At 35.3% G+C, this 22,789-nt stretch overlaps 1 protein-coding gene across 3 annotated transcripts in view; it reads left to right on the top strand.

Moving 5' to 3' along the window:
• The window catches only part of LOC105475386 (G protein subunit alpha transducin 3), an 84,179-nt gene extending 62,007 nt beyond the window's left edge, over positions 1–22,172 (top strand). For all 3 annotated transcript variants that reach the window (XM_011730585.2, XM_071094084.1, XM_071094083.1), the window contains 5 exons: positions 682–839; positions 5,299–5,427; positions 17,340–17,469; positions 17,659–17,812; positions 21,076–22,172. In XM_011730585.2, coding sequence (XP_011728887.1) covers positions 682–839; positions 5,299–5,427; positions 17,340–17,469; positions 17,659–17,812; positions 21,076–21,266 — 762 coding nt within the window. In that variant the 3' untranslated portion in view covers positions 21,267–22,172. The remainder of the gene's footprint in view (positions 1–681; positions 840–5,298; positions 5,428–17,339; positions 17,470–17,658; positions 17,813–21,075) is intronic.
• Positions 22,173–22,789: the final 617 nt, after the last annotated feature.

Genomic DNA, 22,789 nt, shown 5'->3' with positions numbered 1-22,789 from the left:
ACCTACGCTGGAATGTAGTGGTGCAACCTCTGCTCACTGCAACCTCTGCCTCCCAGGCTCAAGCAATTCTCCCACCACAGTCTCCCTAGTAGCTGGATATGCACTACATCCCTGACTAATTTTTTTGTAGGAAAAATTTTGTCATGTTGCCCAGACTGGTCTCAAACTCCTGGACTCAAGTGATCTGCCCACCTCAGCCTCCCAAAGTGCTGGGATTACAGGTATTAGCCACCATGCCTGGCCTACTCTAATTTTTACTTGGCTTTTTTTTCTAGAAAAATTCATGGCAATGATTAAAAAAAGAAGAAAATACCAGATTAAATCAGGTTAATTTTTCTTTTACCTTGGTATAATATGTAGACCTTCTGCAAACTCAATATGAATACAGCAAAGTATTATTATCCTTCTTGATATCATATTCAGAAGTCAGTGATATATTTCAAAATATGCTAATTTCTTCACATAATATTTTATAGTTTTTGCAAAGGAGAACTCTTCTGGACATCAACCAGCCATGAGAAACTTTAGTTCTATTTACCTCGATATAGTTTAAAAAGATGTTTGGTGGAATTATTAGCTAAAGGAATAAGATTAAAATCATCCCATTAAAATACTCTATTAGAAAACAGAGTATGTGATTCCAAATAATACATTCTTATTCTCACCAAAACATTGTTCTAGGAGGACCAACGACAACTTTATGCAATGGCAAATACCTTGGAAGATGGTGGCATGACGCCTCAACTGGCTGAGGTAATAAAACGGCTATGGAGAGATCCGGGAATTCAGGCCTGCTTTGAAAGGGCATCTGAGTATCAGCTCAATGACTCAGCAGCTTAGTAAGTGAATTCACTTTAAGGGGAATTGAAGGTAAAACATTTAAAATTAAGAATTATAATTCTGCATACTTTGCATTTGTAAATGCAAATGAAGAAAATAAATGGTGTTACATTTTATTAGAGTAAAATAAAAAGCAATCGAAGAGAAATGAAAATGAACAAGGTGACATAATAAGATGTAAAAAAATATAAGCAGGGGAGCATTTTAAATAACTAAGCTTAAAACTGCCCGAGAAGATACTATGTTGCAAATATCTTCTCTTGATTAAAAAGAGTTAACCATTATGCACAGCCTTTCACACTAACACAGACTGGTGACATGCACACTGAGGTTTTGGGCTATTCATTTCATCTCTATTCATATTAGTGAAATCATCTCCTAGATTAATTTTATTAATGACACATGCCTTGGCTCACTGGGTTGATGACCTTGATACAAAATTCTAGAAGAAATTAATGAATTGATTTCCAAAATACTTGTATACCAGGGGATTCTTCTGGCATCTCAAAAAATTGTATAAATTTCACTGCTTATATCATCCATTTAGTATTAATTAACCATAAGGAAATTAGGGGCTCGTGACACTATAATTTCATTATCAAAGTGATTTAAAATTTTCTTTTAGTGCTGGGCACAGTGGCTCATGCCTGTAATCCCAGCACTTTGGGAGGCCATGGCAGGCAGACTGCTTGAGCTCAGGAATTTGAAACCAGCCTGGGCAACACAGCAAAGCCAAGTTGCTTCAAAAAAAAAAAAAAAAAAAATACAAAATTAGCCAGGTGTGGGGGCACATGCCTGTAGTCCCAGCTTCTTAGGAAGCTGAGACAGGAGGATTGCTTGAACCCAGGAGGTCAAGGCTTCAGTAAGCAGAGATTGCACCACTGCACTCCAGCCAGGGCAAAAGAGCAAGACCCTGTCACCAAAATAACCCCAAAAAACAATTCTTTTAGCAAGTGATTCCTAAGATAGCCCTGCCACTACATGCCTGCAAGATGTGTGCATATGTAAATATAATCTAATTACTCATTTTCTATTTCCGTTCATGCATATGTGTGAAAAAGTGTAAATATACTTCTTTTGATGAACTCCTCCCACCAACAGAACCTGCTAGCATCATTTAATTAAACAAAAACAAAACAGTAATGTAAAAGTGAAACAAATGAAAAAGATTGGTAAAGACAGAACAATGAAGCTTGCATGACACTTCAGATTTTTAATCACTGATGGACAGAATGATTATGGAGAGAAATAAGTTATATAACAATTTCAAAGGACACATTGCTTTTGGAGGAAAGAGTTTTTCCTAGCTCTCTGATGAAGGAGAGAATGAGTCTCATTTTGTGATTATATCAACTTGAATAACTTTTCATAAGTGTCTCAGCACCTACCACATTTTAATAGTAAAAAGGATCTCTGCAGTGGAGTAAAACATTGCTTTTCTATACTATTCATTGGTAAGGGTAGTCACAATGAGTAAGAAGCTGAATTGTGGAATATTCCCATAAAATCTTGCTCAGTAAAGCTCTGGGTAGAGAGCCAGAGAGAAAGATAGATTAAAGTGGGCTCTCATTAATATATTTAGTCTTGTACAAACCACATAGTTAAAATGAGCAAATAAATAGCATTTTATTGTATTTTCTAGTATTTAATTTTAATTTTTTCCTTTATTTAAACACTTAAAGTATGTTTTACACTGGGACTATCTACTCCATTATAGAGTCATAGTAAAATTTTAAATCTGTTCATCAAGTTAAAAACAATTAAACAATATCAATTTGCAATCATTTTGTAAATGTTTCCTATATGGTAATAGTTTTCAACCACCCAGATTACTGCAGGTGCAACAGAATAACAGAAAAGCTGATTTTCCCTATTTCAGAGAAATTTCATACATAAGCCAAAAAGTAATAATAATAATAATAAAGTGTTATTTTTTGTTCTGCTCTTAGGTGTCCTTAAAAGGAAAGCTTGCTGAGAAAGTTAGTTGAATGCTCATTGCTTTCTTCCAGCAATTAAGAGCAGATTTTTTTTCAAACACTGAATTACACTGGAAAACTAGATATAAAATGAGATTGGTACTACAATGTGTCTGTTTCATATACATTATATAGAGCAAGGTCTCTAATACTTTTTTTCTTTTCTTTTTTTGGTATAAGTAAGATACTTCTTGTTTCCTCAAATCTAGAGATCCTTCAAGTTAAGGCTAACAAAAAAGTGAATATAATAAGGGAAAGGAATGCCATCGTTGGCAACATAACCTCATCAGTTCCAGAAAATTGAAAGAAGAGGGGTATGGCAGGGACAATCAGAGGAAACATTTTAGTTGATTGCATGGTTTACTAATTGCAGTAAAGCCATGTAGTGTGCCTTTAAAATTCCACATGCTTTTAGAATTACCATAGACTTCACCAGGAAAAATCCTAGTTTAAATAATTGGAAAATAATTTAGTACTTTTCAATGATCAGATTCATATACGTTAAGGGCCTCTATTTGGTCAAAGCTTTAGATTATAGGCTTGAACTCCCACATTCTATATTTGTTTATTTAAACAAGCATTTTAAATGCAAATTTATCAGTCTGCTAATGCTTCTGCTTTGCTTGAAATCATTTATACATGCAAATAAATGTGTCCTTACCAAGGCTTTCATTTAGTTATCATGAAATGAATGTAATCTTTATTTTGGTAGGTATATTTTTGGTGTCTTTTTGTTTGTTGTTTCTCTTGCATGAACTGACCAACAATATACCTATCACACATGCAGGCTTAGTTAATAGAAAATTCACAAAGGGATTTGCTTGCCAAAATAGAAAATAAATACACTAGCAAATTCTGCCAGTACTTTCTCTAATACATTTACATCTTGATGTATCACTCTTTTTTCAAAAGAAAACTTAAGCTTTTTTAGAATAAAACAAGGCTATTTTCATATTATATATGTTAATATTTTTCATATTATATATGTTATGTGTTTCTGAGGTGTGATTTTTACTCTTGGCAAAATTCCTTTGGGACACTTGTCCACCCTTAATTTGTTTCAGCTTAAAAGGAAAAAGCTCCTCCAAGAATAAATTACCTACATTAATAATGAATTTTTTAAAATAATAAAATGGTTTTGTTTTTTCAATCTTTGTGCTAGGTGCTAAGGCATAAGAGCTTCTCAGCATAATCACTGAACAAACAATTTTTAACACTAACATTCAGCTGGATTCTACCTCACACATTCTGCCTCAATGGAAGCATTCGAATCTTATCTTTCTATAAATGTGGTTCAGTGTAATGGTGAAATGTGTCATAAAAGCATTACCATGCTATTACTATTTGTATCTAAAATTTGTACAGAAATAGTGATATTGCTAAGCCACTAAAAGCTTAATATCTACAGTCTAGACCAGTGGTTTTCAAATTATTTTTAAAGCAATAAAACACTTTTTTTAGTATAAAGACATTATCTGGTTTCAAGAGTTAGGAAGCTGAGAGCAGGAAGCTGAGAGCAGGGTTTTTTCCTCTAATTTAACAGACTGTTATAGCATACACAGTTTAATTAGACTTATTCCTGTTCATCACCACACCTAGATCCTGTGAGGAGAAAAAAACACCATATTCAGCCTGATAATTCTAGGAATTTTTAATACAGCTTCCTGGAAGGGGTAAAGACACAGTGATGCATTGATGGAAGAGGAGGTGGGAGTGGGGATAGTGGGTACGTTCACCCTTCTGTCCCCAGGAGAGCCAGGTCAGGGTGGGTTTGCCAATTCATGAGTCACTTCCAGCATAGACCAGGAAGAGAGACAAATAGGGCTTCTTTTATTGCGCTAACTAGATATTGCAATGGCATTTAATGGAAATGGCTGAGTTTGGATGAGGCAAATCCATGCAAAAATAACAACCAACCTTTGAATTAGTACATTCAAACCAATCACTCTCATAAAACTGAAAATGCCTAAATTCAAAGTACAGAATTTCGAGAATAATCTAGCCACTACCATTATAAGGTAGCTTTTAGCTTTGTAATGATCCAGGTACTATAAAGAGAAATTTTCTTTCATACTTCTATCCATATACCAGCAAATTTATCACATAAACCACATAAAATACAGGTTAAGGCAGTGTTGATTTAGGTGCCTTTAGAAGAGGACGCTGGGGATCAGCTGTGTACCACAGTCAGCACTCTGCGTTCTGCAACATTCCAGCTACCAAACTTGTAATTCTGATGATCAGAGTTTGGAAAGCACTTCTACAATTTATCATTTTTAATAGATCCTACACTAAAAATTCATTTATACTGAATCCTGGTTTCTTCAAATGCAAAGTTAAAAAATACACATATACATACACACATATATGTATGTAATATATATACATATGTATGTGTATATATGCATATATGTATGTATTATATATGTATGTATTTATGTATTATATATACACGTACATAATTTTGTTTTGTCTTTATTAGCTACCTTAATGATTTAGACAGAATAACAGCATCTGGGTATGTGCCAAATGAACAAGATGTTCTCCATTCTCGAGTGAAAACGACTGGAATCATTGAAACTCAATTCTCCTTTAAAGACTTGCACTTCAGGTATGATCAAATATCTTTTCTAACTGTGGACAGAAGTATGCGTCAGGCTTAATATTCCCTCATGGAGAAAAGCTGTAGCCCATGTTCAGGTTCAATAATCCTTGGATGTACTCACTAGCTCCAGTTTACCTTCAGTACCACTGTCCTTTACTGTCCTCCTATAGCCTCTCACCCCAACCTCTCATCCTGAGCCTCATCCCTCCTTCCAGGCTAAGATGCTTCTGGCTTGAGCAGGTGGGGGCTAGATTTTACTTTCCTCATTTTTAAAACTGGCACTGTACTTTGGGGAAAAAAAAGAAAATGTATTTAAATAATATACAAGAAATGGGTGCCAGGAATCCTATTTCCTTTGCCTTTCTATTTTCCTATTTGCTTGAAATATTCCTATTACATCTGTTTCCTTAATTTTAAAAAATGCAAATTACCAAGAAGAGAATTATTTGAATATGATACTATTTACTGCAATAACAAGGCATATTTTATAACCATGTTTTGAGTATGAAAATGAATCATTATTTTCATTGCTGTTATATTATCGAGAGCTTCCTAGAAATTCTACTGCAAAATCACTCATTTACTATAACAAGAAATGGAAACCCATACTGTAATGTTAGAAAATATCCCTTAATATTTAAATACCTTTTTGTATGGATTGTGTACAATATGGAATATTAAACATTAATAGCAGGTTCTAGTTGTATTGTTTACTAATGATAAAAATCAATGAAAATATAATAAGATTATTCATACATCGAATAATGGCAATAATCTTAAAGAGCAAAAAACTGAAGATAGAGTGGCATGAATTATTCATATCCATTTGTGAAGAAAAAGAAAATGGTAATTAATCAACATCATAAATTTATTTTAGTAAGATAAAAGCTTCAAGTATTTTAAAGTATGTGTTATATATAATATCTAAGTAGAATATCTATTATGTAGATAGTATATTTTCAACTAATACAGAAAAAAAACTCTTCAAAATTCCTATCTAAATTTTAGGCCTACAAATAGTTAATTTTCTGAAAGATGAGCCAAAGATTAAACCAGGGTAAAGGGACTGCACCGATTGGGATCAACATCCTGTCTTGGCAAACGCAGGAAAAGTTTGTCATCAGTCCTGGCTTCACTATTGTATAGTTCTTTTTGGCAACTACTTTTTCAGATTCCTCATCTTTGATCCAGTTTCTGGGTTTTCCTCTGGGGCCTTGAGTTCAGTTGTTTGTCCCCCTCTGTCCCTCCCACCCCAGTGAAAGCATTTTTGACACTGTCCCTTTTCTGTCTTACTCTCCTTTCTTTTCTCCAAATGTCTCACTGAAACAGACTAGAACTGAGTGTGGGCCTCGACCAAAGTTCCAATTCCGGATTATCTAATAATTAGCAGTAGGAGTGAAGAAGCACAGTTAACCTTTTCTTTACTTGCTTACCTAATGAGTTTGTTGTCAAGATTAGATGAAGTAAAGTCCTAGCAGAGAGTTATAACTTGATGTAGCTTACCTTTCATAAGCCAGTACAACTCTCTGGGTCCTAGATTGTCTGGACCATAAACCGGTTTTGACAATTAATGCTACCTGTTGAATACCTAAAAGCTCAGCACCCGAGTCACGCCCTACAACACCAACCAATTTGCTATTGTCTCAAAAATGACCACTCTAAAAAATTATCTTGTTTATATATCTGTTCTTTAACATTTCAAGCCTTTGCACTTGCTAGTCTCTTTGCCTAAAGTGCTCTGCCTCTGAATCTGCAAGAAACATCTCCTTCTTATCATTAAGCTCCGAAATCAAATTCATCTCCTCATGGAGGTGTAACCATCTTATCTATGTACCATCCATGCTTATCCCTGTCACTATACACCCTGCAACATGCTAATAATTGTTTAACAGCAGGGTTTCTGAGGCAGTAAAGCAATGGAAGGCTTGCTGATTTGTAGCTCTTGATTTTTCTGGTGCAAATAACCCCACCATGGTCAATTTCAGTCAACCAAGGTGATGTCACTAAATGCAGAGTTGAGGAGAAATGCAGATAAACAGCTCTCACTAATTAAGCCAGGGTGAGCCATAGTCACTGCAATATTGATACATCACACTGCTTTCCTTTTTTTAAGAAAAAATTATCAATATATGAGATTGCCTTGCTTCTGTATTAGTTTTCTCTTTTTGTTTCTGTTTCTGTCTCATATGCCCCTGAGCTCCCGGACGCTAGGGGCCATGTCTATTTATAGCTGTACCTCCAGTGCTTATCATAGTGACTAGCACAGAGTAAGAATGCAGGGAATTTTTGCTGAATGAGTAAAGGCACTATGCCAAGCACTGTATGTACACAATCTTTATACTTACACAGTAGCATCACGAGCTGAGTATTGCTATCCATACTCAGGATAAGCAATCTTGGTTATCCTGAGGCTAACTGGATAGCCTCAAAAACTGGAGGCTAAACTGAGATAAAAGATTTCCCCTCAGGTCTTTCACAGAAGTGCTAGAGATGGAATTAAAATGCATATCTTTCTGTCTTCAAAGACCACTCCTTACATTGTATGGCACTAGTTAGTTGTTAGATAAATTGGGGTGAAAACCATTCTTTTTCTGCAGAGTGTTATTTTCAGTGTTGTTGATTTATAATCTCTTTCAGAGAGAAGGTGGAGGGAGGATAAAATGACAGCCTTTTGGGGAAATATCTTTTAAGTTGGAGGGTCCTGTGGTCCTTTATAAGTCAGTGCTTCTAAAAGCAGGGTACAAGACAACTGTCAAACACATAAACCCTTAGAAAATCATGGTCATTTTCTGAGACATCTATTTTACTCTGAACCAAGTAATATAAACAATCAAACTTTTGAAACAATTATGAATATGTGATGGTTAATAGTATCAACTTAATTGGATTGAAGGATACAAAGTATTGATCCTGGGTGTGTCTGTGAGGGTGTTACCAAAGGAGATTAACATTTGAGTCAGTGGGCTGGGAAAGGCAGACCCACCCTTAATCAGGGTGGGCACAAGCTAACCGGCTGCCAGTGCGGTTAGAATATAGGCAAGCAAAAAAATGCGAAAAGATAGACTGGCCTAGCCTCCCAGCCTACATCTTTCTCCTGCGTCAGCGCCCCTCAGCTGGTACCGCCACCACATCAGCCGCCCTCCCAGAGATAGAAAGATGTAGGCTGGGAGGCTAGGCCAGCCTCTCTTTTCACATTTTTCTGCTTGCTTATATTCTAGCTGTGCTGGCAGCCAGTTAGCTTGTACCCATCCAGATTAAGGGTGGGTCAGCCTTTCCCAGCTCACTGACTCAAATGTTCCTCTCCTTTGGCAACACCCTCACAGACACACCCAGGATCAATACCTTGTATCCTTCAATCCAGTCAAGTTGGCACTCAGTATTAATCATCACAGAGTAGAATATAACATTTGCATTAACGTTTAAAATAAAATATTAATTTTAAAATACATTTTTTTCTTACAATAGGACTCTTCAGTTTAGACCTCCAGACCCCCTTTGGTACATAGTCATTTTCCTCTGTCCTTTTGTAGTTTTGTGGTTTATCTTGTGAGGCACTATCTTAAGTCATATACGAAGGTGAGCTATTTTGCTTTCACATATTATTGATCCTTATGAAGCAATGAGGAGGGTTTCGCTAACTCTCTATTACAGTATCAATGCTAAAATGTAAGGTGTTTGTGAACTGGATTGTGAAACCCAGCTAGAAATTATTTTGATATAATATTCTCTTGGCTGGGCATGGTGGCTCACACCTGTAATCCTAGCACTTTCAGAGGCCAAGGCAGGTGGATCACTTGAGGTCAGGAGTTCACACCAGCCTGGCCAACATGGTGAAACCCCATCTCTACTAAAAATACAAACATTAGCCGGGCATGGTGGCACGCCCTGGTAATCCCAGCTCTGCAGGAGGCTGAGGCAGGAGAATCACTTGAATTCAAAAGGCGGCAGTTGCAGTGCGCCAAGATGACGTCACTGCACTCCAGCCTGGGTGACAGAGCAAGACTCTGTCTCAAAAAAAGGAGAAAACAAAAAAAAGAACATTCTCTTTACTGTGCAACTACCACCTCTTTGCTGTATACTAAAACAGGTTTCAAGATTTTTTGTTTTCTTAAGAGCGTTTGATTTTCCTCTAACTCAAGACGACGTTATTAAAGGCTTTTTCAATGAGGAAGAGGTTAGAAGATACAGTACTTCCTTACTCCAGTGCAAGGAATTTTTCTAAAAACAAGTCTTTATTTAAACAATACAATTTGGAAATATTTAAATTTTGTTACAAAATATTTTAAAATATTTTTTTCTTGAGGAGCTATTTAAAATTATTTAAATACAGTTTTAAGTTTAGCTAGAGCAATTAAGATAGATTAATCCTTTAATCAATTCTCACCGTTAAATAGCTTTTCTTTCAAGTGCTACATAGGATAGTCCAAAAGTGCACAGAGTATTGGAGTGTACAATTCTGTAGTATTTCAAAATAGGATGCATAAAAGTAATGTACCTTCCAACTTTATTTCAGCAAGTACCCAGGTATTAAAATATATTACATTAGCATTGATTTGTATTCACATAGCATAAGACATCTTATGACTATTTAAAACCAAAGGCTCAATTTACATATTAAATTAGAGAACTCTAAACTTTTACATAGGAACACCAAAATGAAAAATTATCTCTGCCAATGTACTGGAACATAATTGTGTATCATCTAATTCAATAGCAATTACTGTAGGGTTCTTATCAAACCAGAACTGCAGCTGTCAAACTGATAAATTATCTTTATAGATATTAATATACTATGTAAGTGGAAAATGCAGAGCAAATGTAAGCCCTCCTATTGTTACAGAATAATTCCTCAGAACAAATAACTTAGACATGTATTTACAGGGATTTAGCAAACAATTACAGAGAAAAAACTTTCTCCCTAATTTTTCCATGATGGAAAAACAGAATTGAAAGGACCTGAAACTATATGGGAGCTAAGGAAAAAGGGTTAACAACTATTACAACACAGAACTTTAGATTTCATAAATTACCACAACTGTTTATAAGAATGTTTGAGCAGATCTATGATATAAAAGAAACTACAGTTTTCCTGAGATATGATGTTGAATTGTGTATATTGTGGTCATTTGTGTGGCATATGCATCATCTCAGATTACAAGTGAATCTGGCTGTCCACACAGCAGCTACATTTCAATTTGGCTTTGCTAGTCTTTATAAGATCTCGTAGAGCAATAACTCACATATACTATATATTTGTTTCAGGCATGTTTATGATTCGTATTACCAAAATAATAAGTTATAAAATATGATGTCTAATTGATTCTAGTGACAGAACTTATTTTAATGGCTTTATGAATTACATTATTAAATAATCAGAGAATTATTTGAAGTTTCAAATGCACACACACACATTTAGTAGAAAGTATATAATGGTATTAATGATTCTGATGATTTGGAGACCTTGGCTCCCTTACAGTTATAAATCCTTTTGATTCTGATTTTTAATCGTGAGGATTTAAGAGATTAGTAAGACATCTGTGCACATCCTTCCTGTCTGCAAGTATCTACCCTTCTCTATTTTCAAGACAAGGGAAAGATTGGTTAGACCATTTGCTATGGATGTGTAGTGAAGACACAGATCCACCTGGTCTCATATGTAACCATGATGAGAAATTATAACAACTGTGATAGAGACTAACATCTTGAATAAATCCCATTCAATAGAATACCTTAAAATAAATTCCTACTCAGATTGGTTTTTATTTTTATGTAATCAAATACATAGTAGAGAGTGTCAGAAAGTGATTTTTCAAAGATAAGTACATGCTTATAGGATAAGCAAAGACATCTAACAAATTAGCTGCAGTAGCGTTGTTGATTTTTAGCTACTCTAGATTACATACTAATTTTACAAGAATTATAAGGGACAGATTATATTATAATCTATTCTGATATGAAATGTGAATAATCTCATGTGATCCAATATTTACCCAACTGTTTAACATAAACCATAAACCTCAAAGCTTTGCCAACCGCTTACTAAAACTATAAAACACAAATGTTTAGTCAACTGTTTAATATAAAGCCATAAAAATCTGATGGTTTGCCCTGTATTAATGCCTTGGGCAATTTAACAAATAATCAGTATTCAACTGTCACTTAAAAGCCTAGCCTATCAATTTTCAGCTACATCATAAATTTTAGTTATTGAAATTTTTTTTAACTTTAAGAATTCCAACCAATGTCAGACTTAATAACAAAATACATATTATCCCTCCTTAAAAAAACTAAATTAAAAAGACCAAAAAACCCCACACAAAATCCCAAATGAGGACTGTAAGTTCCATGTAACATCATGGTAGTTAAGATTTATTATTTTATTCAGGCAGTTGAGAGTATTCAAGCATGTCCATTTCCCTCATTAATAATCTACTGTATTTGACCAATCCAAAACTCCAGGCAGCAAATATACATGTTTTTTCTGATTTTAATTTTGTCTCTCACAGAATGGTCACAATGAAGCTTTTTGTTTTGTTTTGATGTTTATACATAAGGGAGACTATTTCTTCAGCCAAAAAATATAAGCAATTACTTCACTTTGGGGATCTTCAAAATGTTTTCATAGGTAGTAATACTTTACAATTCCACAAAATAAGGACTAAATTAAAATTCAGGGGAAAAGCTAAAACTGAAGAGAGAAGTATGAAAAATAAATGACTACAATATTAGCAAAACAAAATGTCACTATTCTTAGAGCTAACATAGTGTCCAAGAGAATCAATACAAAAACAAAACTCCGGCTATTGGTCTGATTTGCAAATGAGCATTTCAGTTCAATAATAGCAGATGGCATTAGAGAAATGATCAATGCTCCCTGGACCTATGTCTCCTACGTCAATCTGCACACACACAAAAATATTGCTTATCAAATGAGTCATAAAATGAGAAGATTATAGGCCGGGTGCGGTGGCTCAAGCCTGTAATCCCAGCACTTTGGGAGGCCGAGACGGGCGGATCACGAGGTCAGGAGATCGAGACCATCCTGGCTAACATGGTGAAACCCCGTCTCTATTAAAAAATACAAAAAATTAGCCGGGCGCGGTGGTGGGCGCCTGTAGTCCCAGCTACTCGGGAGGCTGAGGCAGGAGAATGGCGTAAACCCGGGAGGCGGAGCTTGCAGTGAGCTGAGATCCGGCCACTGCACTCCAGCCCGGGCGACAGAGCGAGACTCCACCTCAAAAAAAAAAAAAAAAAAAAAAAAAAAAAAATGAGAAGATTATATGCATTCAACCTAAGATAGACTTTCCATTTTATCTATATGAACAAAATGCTAAGACTGAGCAATCTTTGTCCTCTCTTCCTTGGGAGAAAGCTAAGCCAATTAAAACATGTTTATTAGAAGCTGCATGATATGCAGAAAGAGCACTAGGCTAAGGGTCATAGTGCACCAGTTCTATCCTTTACTAATTGTGAGTTTAGGAACAAACCACCTTAGCCTTTCAAAGGCCAGTTTCTTCACTTTGGTAAAGAAATGGGTGAATATTATTTTCCCTTCAAAGAATTGTTATGAGAAACAGAAAGCCATGGATTAGAATTTATTTTTCAGGGAGAGCACACAATTCCAATATGACTTTTATTCTACCGTAAGTTATTTTTCCTGCAATTGTTACTTATCACAGTTGTACGTATTTATCAGAAGAGGAGAATAGCTACCTCTTACACCTGTTAACACATCATTAGTAGGCTGCAAAGAAGCTGACTCATCAGAGAAAATTAAGGCATAACCAATGAGTTTGTTGTTACTCTGATTTGCATCTCAGATGCTTCAGATGTTTCAGATTTGGGGAAAAACCATTTGAGGAATTATATTGTAGAAAATAAATATGTAGGAAGTATATGAGGTTCCTTTTTCTTCCTCCTCCTGGGTAGTTTATGTCCCCCATAGAACCCACAAGTTAGAGTTCCCATATCTTAATAATTCCTACTATTATTTTTGTCATTAACCCCCCACACACCAAAAACAAAACAAAACTATTAACATGAGAGAAATAAGATGATTTTGCTCTGAGATAAAATATTTGGTCACTATGCAGGAAATCTGAGCAATTACAAAGTCACCTTAAAGAGAGGAGTTTCTCAGACTTTTAAGATGTAAATATAATCTGAATATATAATCTAATTGAAAATGTGACTAAAAGAATACAAATATCAATTGGAATGAAACAGAAAGGCATAATTGGGCATAAAAGCAGGGAAAAGGAGACTACAAACAAAGGTTGACAAGACTAATGCAAGTTCTGCTTAGTGGAGAAAACTTACCAGAGGCATTCTAGAATTCAATTCCTACAGCACTGCCATCACTGCTGTGGAAGCAGCACATTGGGCTCCCTTAGCACAAACATTCCATGACTCTTTGTCCTGGCTCCATGACTGGTTTGTCATTAAGCAAGGGAAAGGGAGATATTTTTCCCCTGAGGTGGGGATTAGAGTGAAAGAGATTAGGACTATGGAAATTCTTGCGAGTTAAAAAGTCCGTGGGTGGGGTTAAGAAGGGTGGTTTCACTTTGAAAAGCCCACCAGGAGTTTAAACCTAGTAATGGATACTCTACCCTCAGGTCCCCCAAATCCGTAAGTTAATCATCATTGTTCAATCACAGCGTCACATTTCTTTGCCAAAAAATGATCCACAATATATTCATATATGACCAAATGGAGCATATATGTACTACATCTGAAACACATTAGGTGATTATCTTCATTAAAAGAACGAAATCTCCCAGAGGAAGGGAGTTTAAATTTTTTGCCCAGTGACCTGTTTGACAACATAGAACTACTGCCCGGCCTGGGAGAAGGATAGACTGCACAGTGAAGATAATTTCCGTCCACTAGTGAGGGTTTGAGCGCTAACTGCAGGCACGAGTACTAGTTGTGCACCTCTGTTCTAAGTAAATACTTATATTTAGCAAGTTAACAACTTTCACAGCATAGCTGTCATAGCCACAGAACCTATTGAACCTATCATGGTGCCACATACATAGCAGCCTCAACAAATATTAGTTGAAATATAATTCTTAGGCAATTTGCTTAAGGGCTCCTCTGAAAAAACAAGAACGCTAAATGTACCTCCTTGTAAGTTCCTGAAGAGGTTTAAATGAGTTAACTGCTGTAAGGTGCTTATATGCCCGACAAATAGTAAACTCTTATTAGGTGTGTTAAATTAAGATTAATTCATTACAACTGGTGATGTGGAACATGAACGTCATGATCTCAACGATTTCTATTTCCACCACATTTTATAGTTTAAATATAATTTATACTTTAAAAGTAATTTCAACAAAGAAATAAATAAAACTCCTGTTTATGAAGTCTGAAAAAAACTAAGGTATTTTGTGGATTAACAAAACAGTTGATGAACAATTTAAATGTCTGAATGCATATTTATCATCCTTGTTTCTGTAAGAATGTCATTTAATTTTTTAACATTAAATGCATTGGTCAATTTTCACATAATGTAACTGTAAAGTCAAAATTTGGTCCCCTTCCTCCATTTATTTTGCAAGCCTGAAACTGCAATTTGGTAATTAGTAGCAGACACAATATTCTTTATAAACACCAAATTTAAATTTCCACACTATTAACTATTGAATGCTTAACCATTATCTTCAATATTGTGAGCAACTTCTCTTTTAGTCTACTGCTTAATGTAGTGATTTTGCATTGGTACATTATTGGAGGAATATTAGTTCTATATATCTTTACTGGGTTCATATATGAAATATGAAGTATAATATATCATACTTTTGATTATTTTCAATAAGCAGATCGGTTGACATTTATTACTCCAAGTATAACTATTACCCTTGAAGTCTGTACAATTTGGATGCTTTTTGGTACTTAACACCTTGAGTTTAAACTATTATGATAGCCCCATAATTTATTTCTTTGCTTCTTATCTCTTCCTCATTAAGTCCAACTTCTGGACTCAGATCAAAGTGATCTAACACAACAACAACAGACAAAAAATGTCAATTCCCTATCTGAAAATCATCCATAGTCCTCTATGGTCTGTAATATTAAATCTTCATTTCTCATGTAACATGAAAGGACCAGTAAATCCACTGCTGGCTGATCATGTGAGGCTCACTCCTGAAGTCCTTTGCTCTTGCTGTTTCCTCTGTCACTTTTGCCTGTAACATTGTTTGCTCCAGATATCCAGTTGGCTTAACCCCTCATCTCCTTAGGTTTTTACACTTCTGTCATCTTCTACAGTTTCTGATCACTCCATTTCAAAGGACAACCCACCCCCTACACTTCTTATACGGATATCTGAAGTCTATTTTCATATGGATATTTCCTATTAAGTCTATTTTCAGATATTCATGTAGGATATGAATACACATCAGATATCCTATATGGATATCTGAAATCTATTTTGAAACATACACACCAATCACTATTACCACCACCACCAGTTTAAAAGCTTAAGGCTGAATCCTTGGTGCCTGGCATATAATAAGTGCTTAGTAATTACTTGTTGAACAAAAGATGAATAAGTGGATAAATGGATAATTATTAGACCATATAGCTCAGTGTTTTTACCTTATTCTTTATGTTCCCAAAACTATAAATAACTTGCTTACCCCAAGCATTCTATGTTCTATCATGCCTTAGTAACTTATACATATTTATAAAAAACATGTGTAAGTTATCAAGGCATGAGAGAACACAGCATGTTTGCTGTGTTTCCTGCCTGTCTATTCAGTTAACATGGAATCTATTCATTTATTTAGCAAATATTTTTTGCGTGCCTGTTATGTGTTGGGCATGGTGCCAGGAACTAGGAATACAGCAGTTACTAATACAGATAATGTTCCTGACCTCATTAGGCTGTTATTCTACTATGGGGATGATAGATATTGATGATTACCATAAAGGAAAGAAAGTGATGCTATAGAAGGTAAATGGAGGATTGAGAGAGGTGCAATTTACATGGACGCTCCAGGAGGCTTCTTTGTGGAGGAGATACTGATGCTAAGACTTCATAGTTGAGAAAAAAAGCAGGCATGGAAGGAAGAAAGAAATCTTTGTCACAGGAAAAGGAAAGAGACTGTGTGTGAAAGCCCTGAGGCAGCAAACATTAAACAATTCCTTTGATATAAACCTAACTTTTTGCTGCCTAGCTCCTAGTTTTTAAAATTGAGCCCTCTGTCCACAATGATCTCTCACCAAAATACACAAGTAGAGGAAGGGCTGAGTTTTCAAACACCTTCTCTAAGAGTCATGATCCCTCAGGCTAACTTACGTCTTCCTGTATGCTCACATTTTACCTTGTACATTAGAATATTTTTAAATAATATTATAGTAACTTATTTGTTTTTTTCTCTACAAGACAGAACGTTCTTTGAAGATACAGACCATATCTTTTCATCTTTGTGCTAGTAGACCTAGCACAGTGTCTAGTACATAGAATGCAAAGAATAATTGTCTGAGTAAACAAATGAATGTAGAAAGATGTAAGAAAATAGGCAAGAATCACAGCATCAGAACTACAGTAACTTCCAATCTTCTTGCAGTTTCTTTTCATTCAAGAGAATATGTCTAAACTTTGATCAAAATCTTCTATGGCTAATGAATGTTTTACTAAAACTCGAAACTCTTTTAAATTTCCCAGTTTCCCAAAGTCAGTGTGTAAATCATTTTACTCTAGTTTGCATGCAGACACTTTTAAAAAACTGTTTTTTCTCTGTGGTCCTTGAGCAGCCATTTGACCAAATACATTTTATTTTTTAATCAATAAAAGTCAAAGGAATACCTTTTGAATATACGGGATCACCCATTTATACCTCTAAATGTTAACCTCAATGCACATTTTGGAGGATATTTGTAAGATTTATTATTCATTTGATGTTTTCTTAAAGGATGTTTGATGTAGGTGGACAGAGATCTGAGAGAAAGAAGTGGATTCATTGCTTTGAAGGAGTTACATGCATTATATTTTGTGCTGCACTTAGTGCCTATGACATGGTCCTCGTGGAAGATGAAGAAGTGGTAAGTCTAAAAGAAAAACAAAGCCAGGGTTAAAAGTAATCTTTGTGCTTTTCAGTAGTACTACCACACTGCCCAACTCCTGAAGGTTTGCCAAAGATTTATGTTAGTTCTACATCCTTGTTCACTATGCTCAACATTCACATTTTGCAAATAATAATCCTACCCATTCTCATTTCTGATACCTAACAGAATAGAATGCATGAAAGTCTTCACCTGTTCAACAGTATCTGTAATCACAAGTATTTTTCAACAACCTCCATCGTCCTGTTCCTCAACAAAAAAGATATCTTTCAAGAAAAGGTAACCAAGGTGCATCTTAGTATCTGCTTTCCAGAATATACCGGTAAGATTCTTTTCTTTTAGTTTCATAGTAATATATTTTTGTATAAACATACATTTCCTATCTGGATCTTGGCATTTAACACTTATGAGGATGAAGCTTATGATCATTTTTGAGTCATCTTTATGATCCAAACTGGAAAAAAAAAAAAAAACCTTACAATAAAGAAGAACCCTCTCTACATTGTCTACATTAAAGTAAAACCCTAGCAAAATAAACTGGAAGGGGTTAGATGGACCAGGGTTGCTACTCTATAGAATTTATCAAATGACATTGGAACCTGAATTGTCTTCAAAATTATAACAGGAATGCAAATCTTATTCCAAATTGACATTTTTGATGTATTTCCTACTGAAACCTTGTAATGCTATAGTAAATCTCAAAGGCCCTTCAATGTCTGAGTTGTTTCTAGAGATATAGCGTGAATGAATTTGAGAATGAATAATGACATCTTCATTTTTTTCTGGTTTTCTTGGATCCTGGAATTTTAGTGCTAATCCTGTTAGTCAGCGATTGTAAATGTGAAATCCCACAGAACGGCTGTTTCTCCTGCAGAAAGAGTTTTTTTCTTTTTTTGTAAATAGTTGGATGTTCCATTGGTAATAAAATTACATTTAAAAAATTTATTTTTTTGAGATGGAGTCTCACTCTGTTGCTTAGGCTGTAGCCTTTGCCTCCTGGGTTCAAATGATTCTCCTGCTTCAGCCTCCCAAGTAGCTGGGACCACTGGTGCACGCCACCACGACCAGTTAATTTTCGTATTTTCAGTAGTGATGGGGTTTCACCATGTTTGCCAAGGCTGGTCTCGAACTCTTGACCTCAAGTGATCTGTCCACCTTGGCCTACCAAAGTGCTGGGATTACAAGTGTGAACCATCGCACCTAGCCATTTTTATGATTTAAACAAAATACAAATCCAATTTAGATGTTACTAGGAGCATGGCATTCTGTCAAAACAAATACTTATATTGGTCAATCTACAGTTAGGGCTTATATCTTTTTTCTATAATTATAAATATTTATAATGTATCATGCATTTATCATGTGATTAAATATATTTTTCATATTACAAATAATATTCAAATACATTGAATATTACTAATTAAATATAAACTCATAATTAAAGGTTTTATATTATATAATATAATAGGACTTATTTCTTAGAGCAGTTTCTAGTTTATAGAGAAATGAAATGTTTCAACAGAAAGTATGAAGAGTTCCCACGTACTTTCTTTCTCATCCCCTCCTACAGTTTCTCTATTTAGAGAACTGCTTTGGTGTGGTACCATTTGTTAAAATTGATGAATTATATTGATGAATTGATATTAACACATTTTACATTATTAACTAAAGTCCACTTTTTTTTTTTTTTCCTTGAGACAGAGTCTTACTCTGTCGCCCAGGTTGGAGTACAGTGGCGCGATCTCAGCTCCCTGCTACATCTGCCTCCTGGGCTCAAGCTATTCTTCTGCCTCAGCCTCCCAACTAGCTGAGACTACAGGCGCCCACCATCATGCCTGGCTAATTTTTGTATTTTTAGTAGAGATGGGATTTCACCATGTTGACCAGACTGGTCTTGAACTCCTGACCTCAGATGATCCACCCACCCTCCCAAAGTATTAGGATTACAGGTGTGAGCCACCGTGCCCGACCAAGTCCATCATTTAATTAGGGTTCACTCTTTTTGTCACACAGTTCTGTGTGTTTTGCCAAATGCAGGTCATGTATCCAGCATTACAGTATTATACAGAACAGCTTCACTGCCTTAAAAATTCCCTGTGTTCTCCCATTCATGGCTCCTCCCTCCTCACACTCCTGGCAATCACTAATCTTTTTATTGTTTCTATCCTTTTGCCCTTTCCAGAATGTAATATAACTGGAATCATATAACATGTAGCATTTTCTTACTGTCTTTTTTCACTTAGCAATATACATTTAAGTTTCCTCCATGTCTTTTTATGGATTGATATCTAATTTTTTTTATTTCTAAATTAATATTCTGTTCCTTAAATGAACCACAGTTTATCCTTTCAGCTACAGAAGGACATCTTGGTTCCTCCCAATTTTTGGCAATTATGGAAAAAGATGCTATAAACATCCATGTGCAGGCTTCTGTGTAGACATAAGTTTCTAGGTAAATGCCTAAAAGTGTGATTGCTGGATTGCATGGTAAGACTATGTTTAGCTTTGTAAGAAACTGCCAAATTGCCTTTCAAAGTGACTGCACTATTTTGCATTTCCACAAGCAATTAACTCCTATAACTCCATGCACTTACCAGCATTTGGTATTGCCAGTGTTTTGGATTTTAGCCATGTTATATGGCTTCAAAGCTTGTCCCTCATGGAATTTTGCTTCCAGTTACAATAAAGTAGGAAACAAAGATGTATTTCTTTAGAAAGTTTTTATGCTACTGCTCTATCCTGTGTCAAGTCCCCATAAAGCATATTCTGTTATAAAGCCCATCAACAAGTCATTTTTAGTTGTCCTGTATTTTTTAGCCTACTTGTTTTATGTCTGCCTTTTCTCAACTGATTCATTGTACATCCTGCTATTGGACTAAAGTTTCTCAAGCAGGGCCTTCATCGTACTACTGCTATATAACACATCAGTCAAGAGTACCTCTATAGCCTTTTATATCTCATCCTAACTCCTGTTTTGTTAGTAACATAGTCTATAATGTAGCCCATAACATCTATTCTACTTGATTTCCTACAATTCCTCTACAAAAATCTTTCATTTCTATCAAAGTAGATTCTTCAAAGCTCAATCTGTTTCCTGACCCTACCCTCAAGTCTAGTGGTACAATTCTCACTTCCACTTTTTTGCTTGCACTTACTTTCCTCTTCTCTGTTGTAGGTACCTCTCAAAGTCCAGCTCAAATACCATCTCCTTCTGTACCCTAGTCATCTACCTTTTCCATTCGTTTTCTCTTTTAGTGTGTATAAAAACGCCCACACCCCTACCCACAAACACACACACAGTATTTGATGTATATGTAAGTTTGTATCACTCACTTTGTTTTAGAAATATTTTGGGATTTCTTCTGTATTGTGAGCTTTTTTGATGCAAAGTTTACCTTTTAGCCACCGGGAGCTCCCAATGGGGTGAGCATAGTTCCTAGCACCCTGATAATTGAACCTTGCCTTTATGATTTTGCAATACTTAGCATATCAAAGTAAAATCCTAAAACTTACTGATATTATTTATAGCCTATTCTTTGTAACATACGATTAATCTTTACCTCTTTAAATATTTTGTTTAACAAGGGCCAAATACATTTGAAGATGCAGGAAACTACATCAAGAACCAGTTTCTAGACCTGAATTTAAAAAAAGAAGATAAGGAAATTTATTCCCACATGACCTGTGCTACTGATACCCAAAATGTCAAGTTTGTGTTTGATGCAGTTACAGATATAATAATCAAAGAGAATCTAAAAGACTGTGGGCTTTTCTAATCAACCATTTTCTCTTCCACTCTTGCTCATGTATGCTTTTCAAAATATAAAAGAAAAGGTGCTGTGTGATGTGTTTAGTTTGAATAGACAGTAACTTATTTAGACATATAACTAGCATTGTAAAGCAAAAAGTTTTCCCACAAAAAGGTTTATATATTATCATCTGTATCTGGATAAGTTTAAATTTCTTTGGAACATGGGGAATGGGAGGGCCTTCGATGTCCTTATATCTAAAAACTGATATGTTTTGGTAACTGTAAGAGTACATATCAATGACACTGAATTTTCTTGGAAATAAACTTCTACATGTGGACTATTTTTACTCATAGAATAATGAAGAAATATGGAATAATATTATTTCCATTGGCCAGATTTTGAGAGGCATTCATTTTTGTTGATAATGTAACATGCCAGTACTGTAGAGATTTTGTTTTTTAAGATACAGGGTCTCCTTGTGTTGCCCAGACTGGAGTACAGTGCCACAATCATAGCTCACTATGGCTTCTAACTCCTCGGCTCAAGTGATCCTCTCACCACAACCTCCTGAGTAACTAGATCTACAGGTGCATGCCACCATGCCCAGCTAAGTTTGTGTTTTTGTTTTTTTGTGAGTTTTTTTTTTTTTTTTGTAGTAACAGTGTCTCACTATGTTGCCCAGCCTGGCTTGAACTCCTGGCCTCAGGTGATCCTCTCTTCTTGGCCTCCCAAAGCCCTGGAATTACAGGCTTGAACCACGGCTCTTGGCCTGGAAAGACTATTGTAAAAGGGCATGAGACATTTATTAGTCAACTACCCTCTGTTAGGCAGCTGCAAGTGAAATGTTCTGTATGCACTTCTTTGTTAATAGGAAATTACATTTACAAAATAAATATATTCAATTTTATCTCCTACATTAGTTTCTTTAAAAAAAATCATTAATGCTGAATTTACTCTTAGAGTTGAAAATTTCAATAATTTGTTTTTTTTTTTTGCACTAGCCTGGTTGAATAGAGGGTGAAGTGTATGGTCAAATACACAATGTAAGGCTTTATAAGTGAATAACAGTTTTTAATGGAACACCAATTCCCCACATTTTATTCCAGATTGTCATGGAACATTATTACAATTGATGACCACATGGGCTTTGGGATGATAACTCTGGACTTCAAGAGAGAAAAATAATGTTTTAGTACTCGTATGTTTTGTGTTTTGTGAATAAGAAGTGGGAAGGAAGAACAAGCAGATTTTTAGAAGATAAATGTTGAGCTCCTCCACTGGTACTGTATGGTCTATTCTAACTATCATATTTTATCCTAATGGTCAAAGTCTACTTTTTAACAAACCAAGTTGGTGCTTTAGAAACTAAATCATATTATTTATGAAGATTACAGGTGTTTTTTTCTTTTTATAAATTGTCTACCATTTGCAAAACATTCTTTTTTTTTTTTTTTCTTTTGAGACAGGTTCTCACTCTCTCTCTCAGACTGGAGAGCAGTGGCCCAATCTCAGCTCACTGAAACCTCTGCCTCCCAGGCTCAACGGAT

The sequence above is a fragment of the Macaca nemestrina genome, chromosome 4 (genome assembly GCF_043159975.1).
Source record: "Macaca nemestrina isolate mMacNem1 chromosome 4, mMacNem.hap1, whole genome shotgun sequence".
NCBI classification, from domain to species: domain Eukaryota; kingdom Metazoa; phylum Chordata; class Mammalia; order Primates; family Cercopithecidae; genus Macaca; species Macaca nemestrina.
Note: the sequence above shows the minus strand (reverse complement) of the source record. Positions and strands in the feature narration are given on the sequence as shown.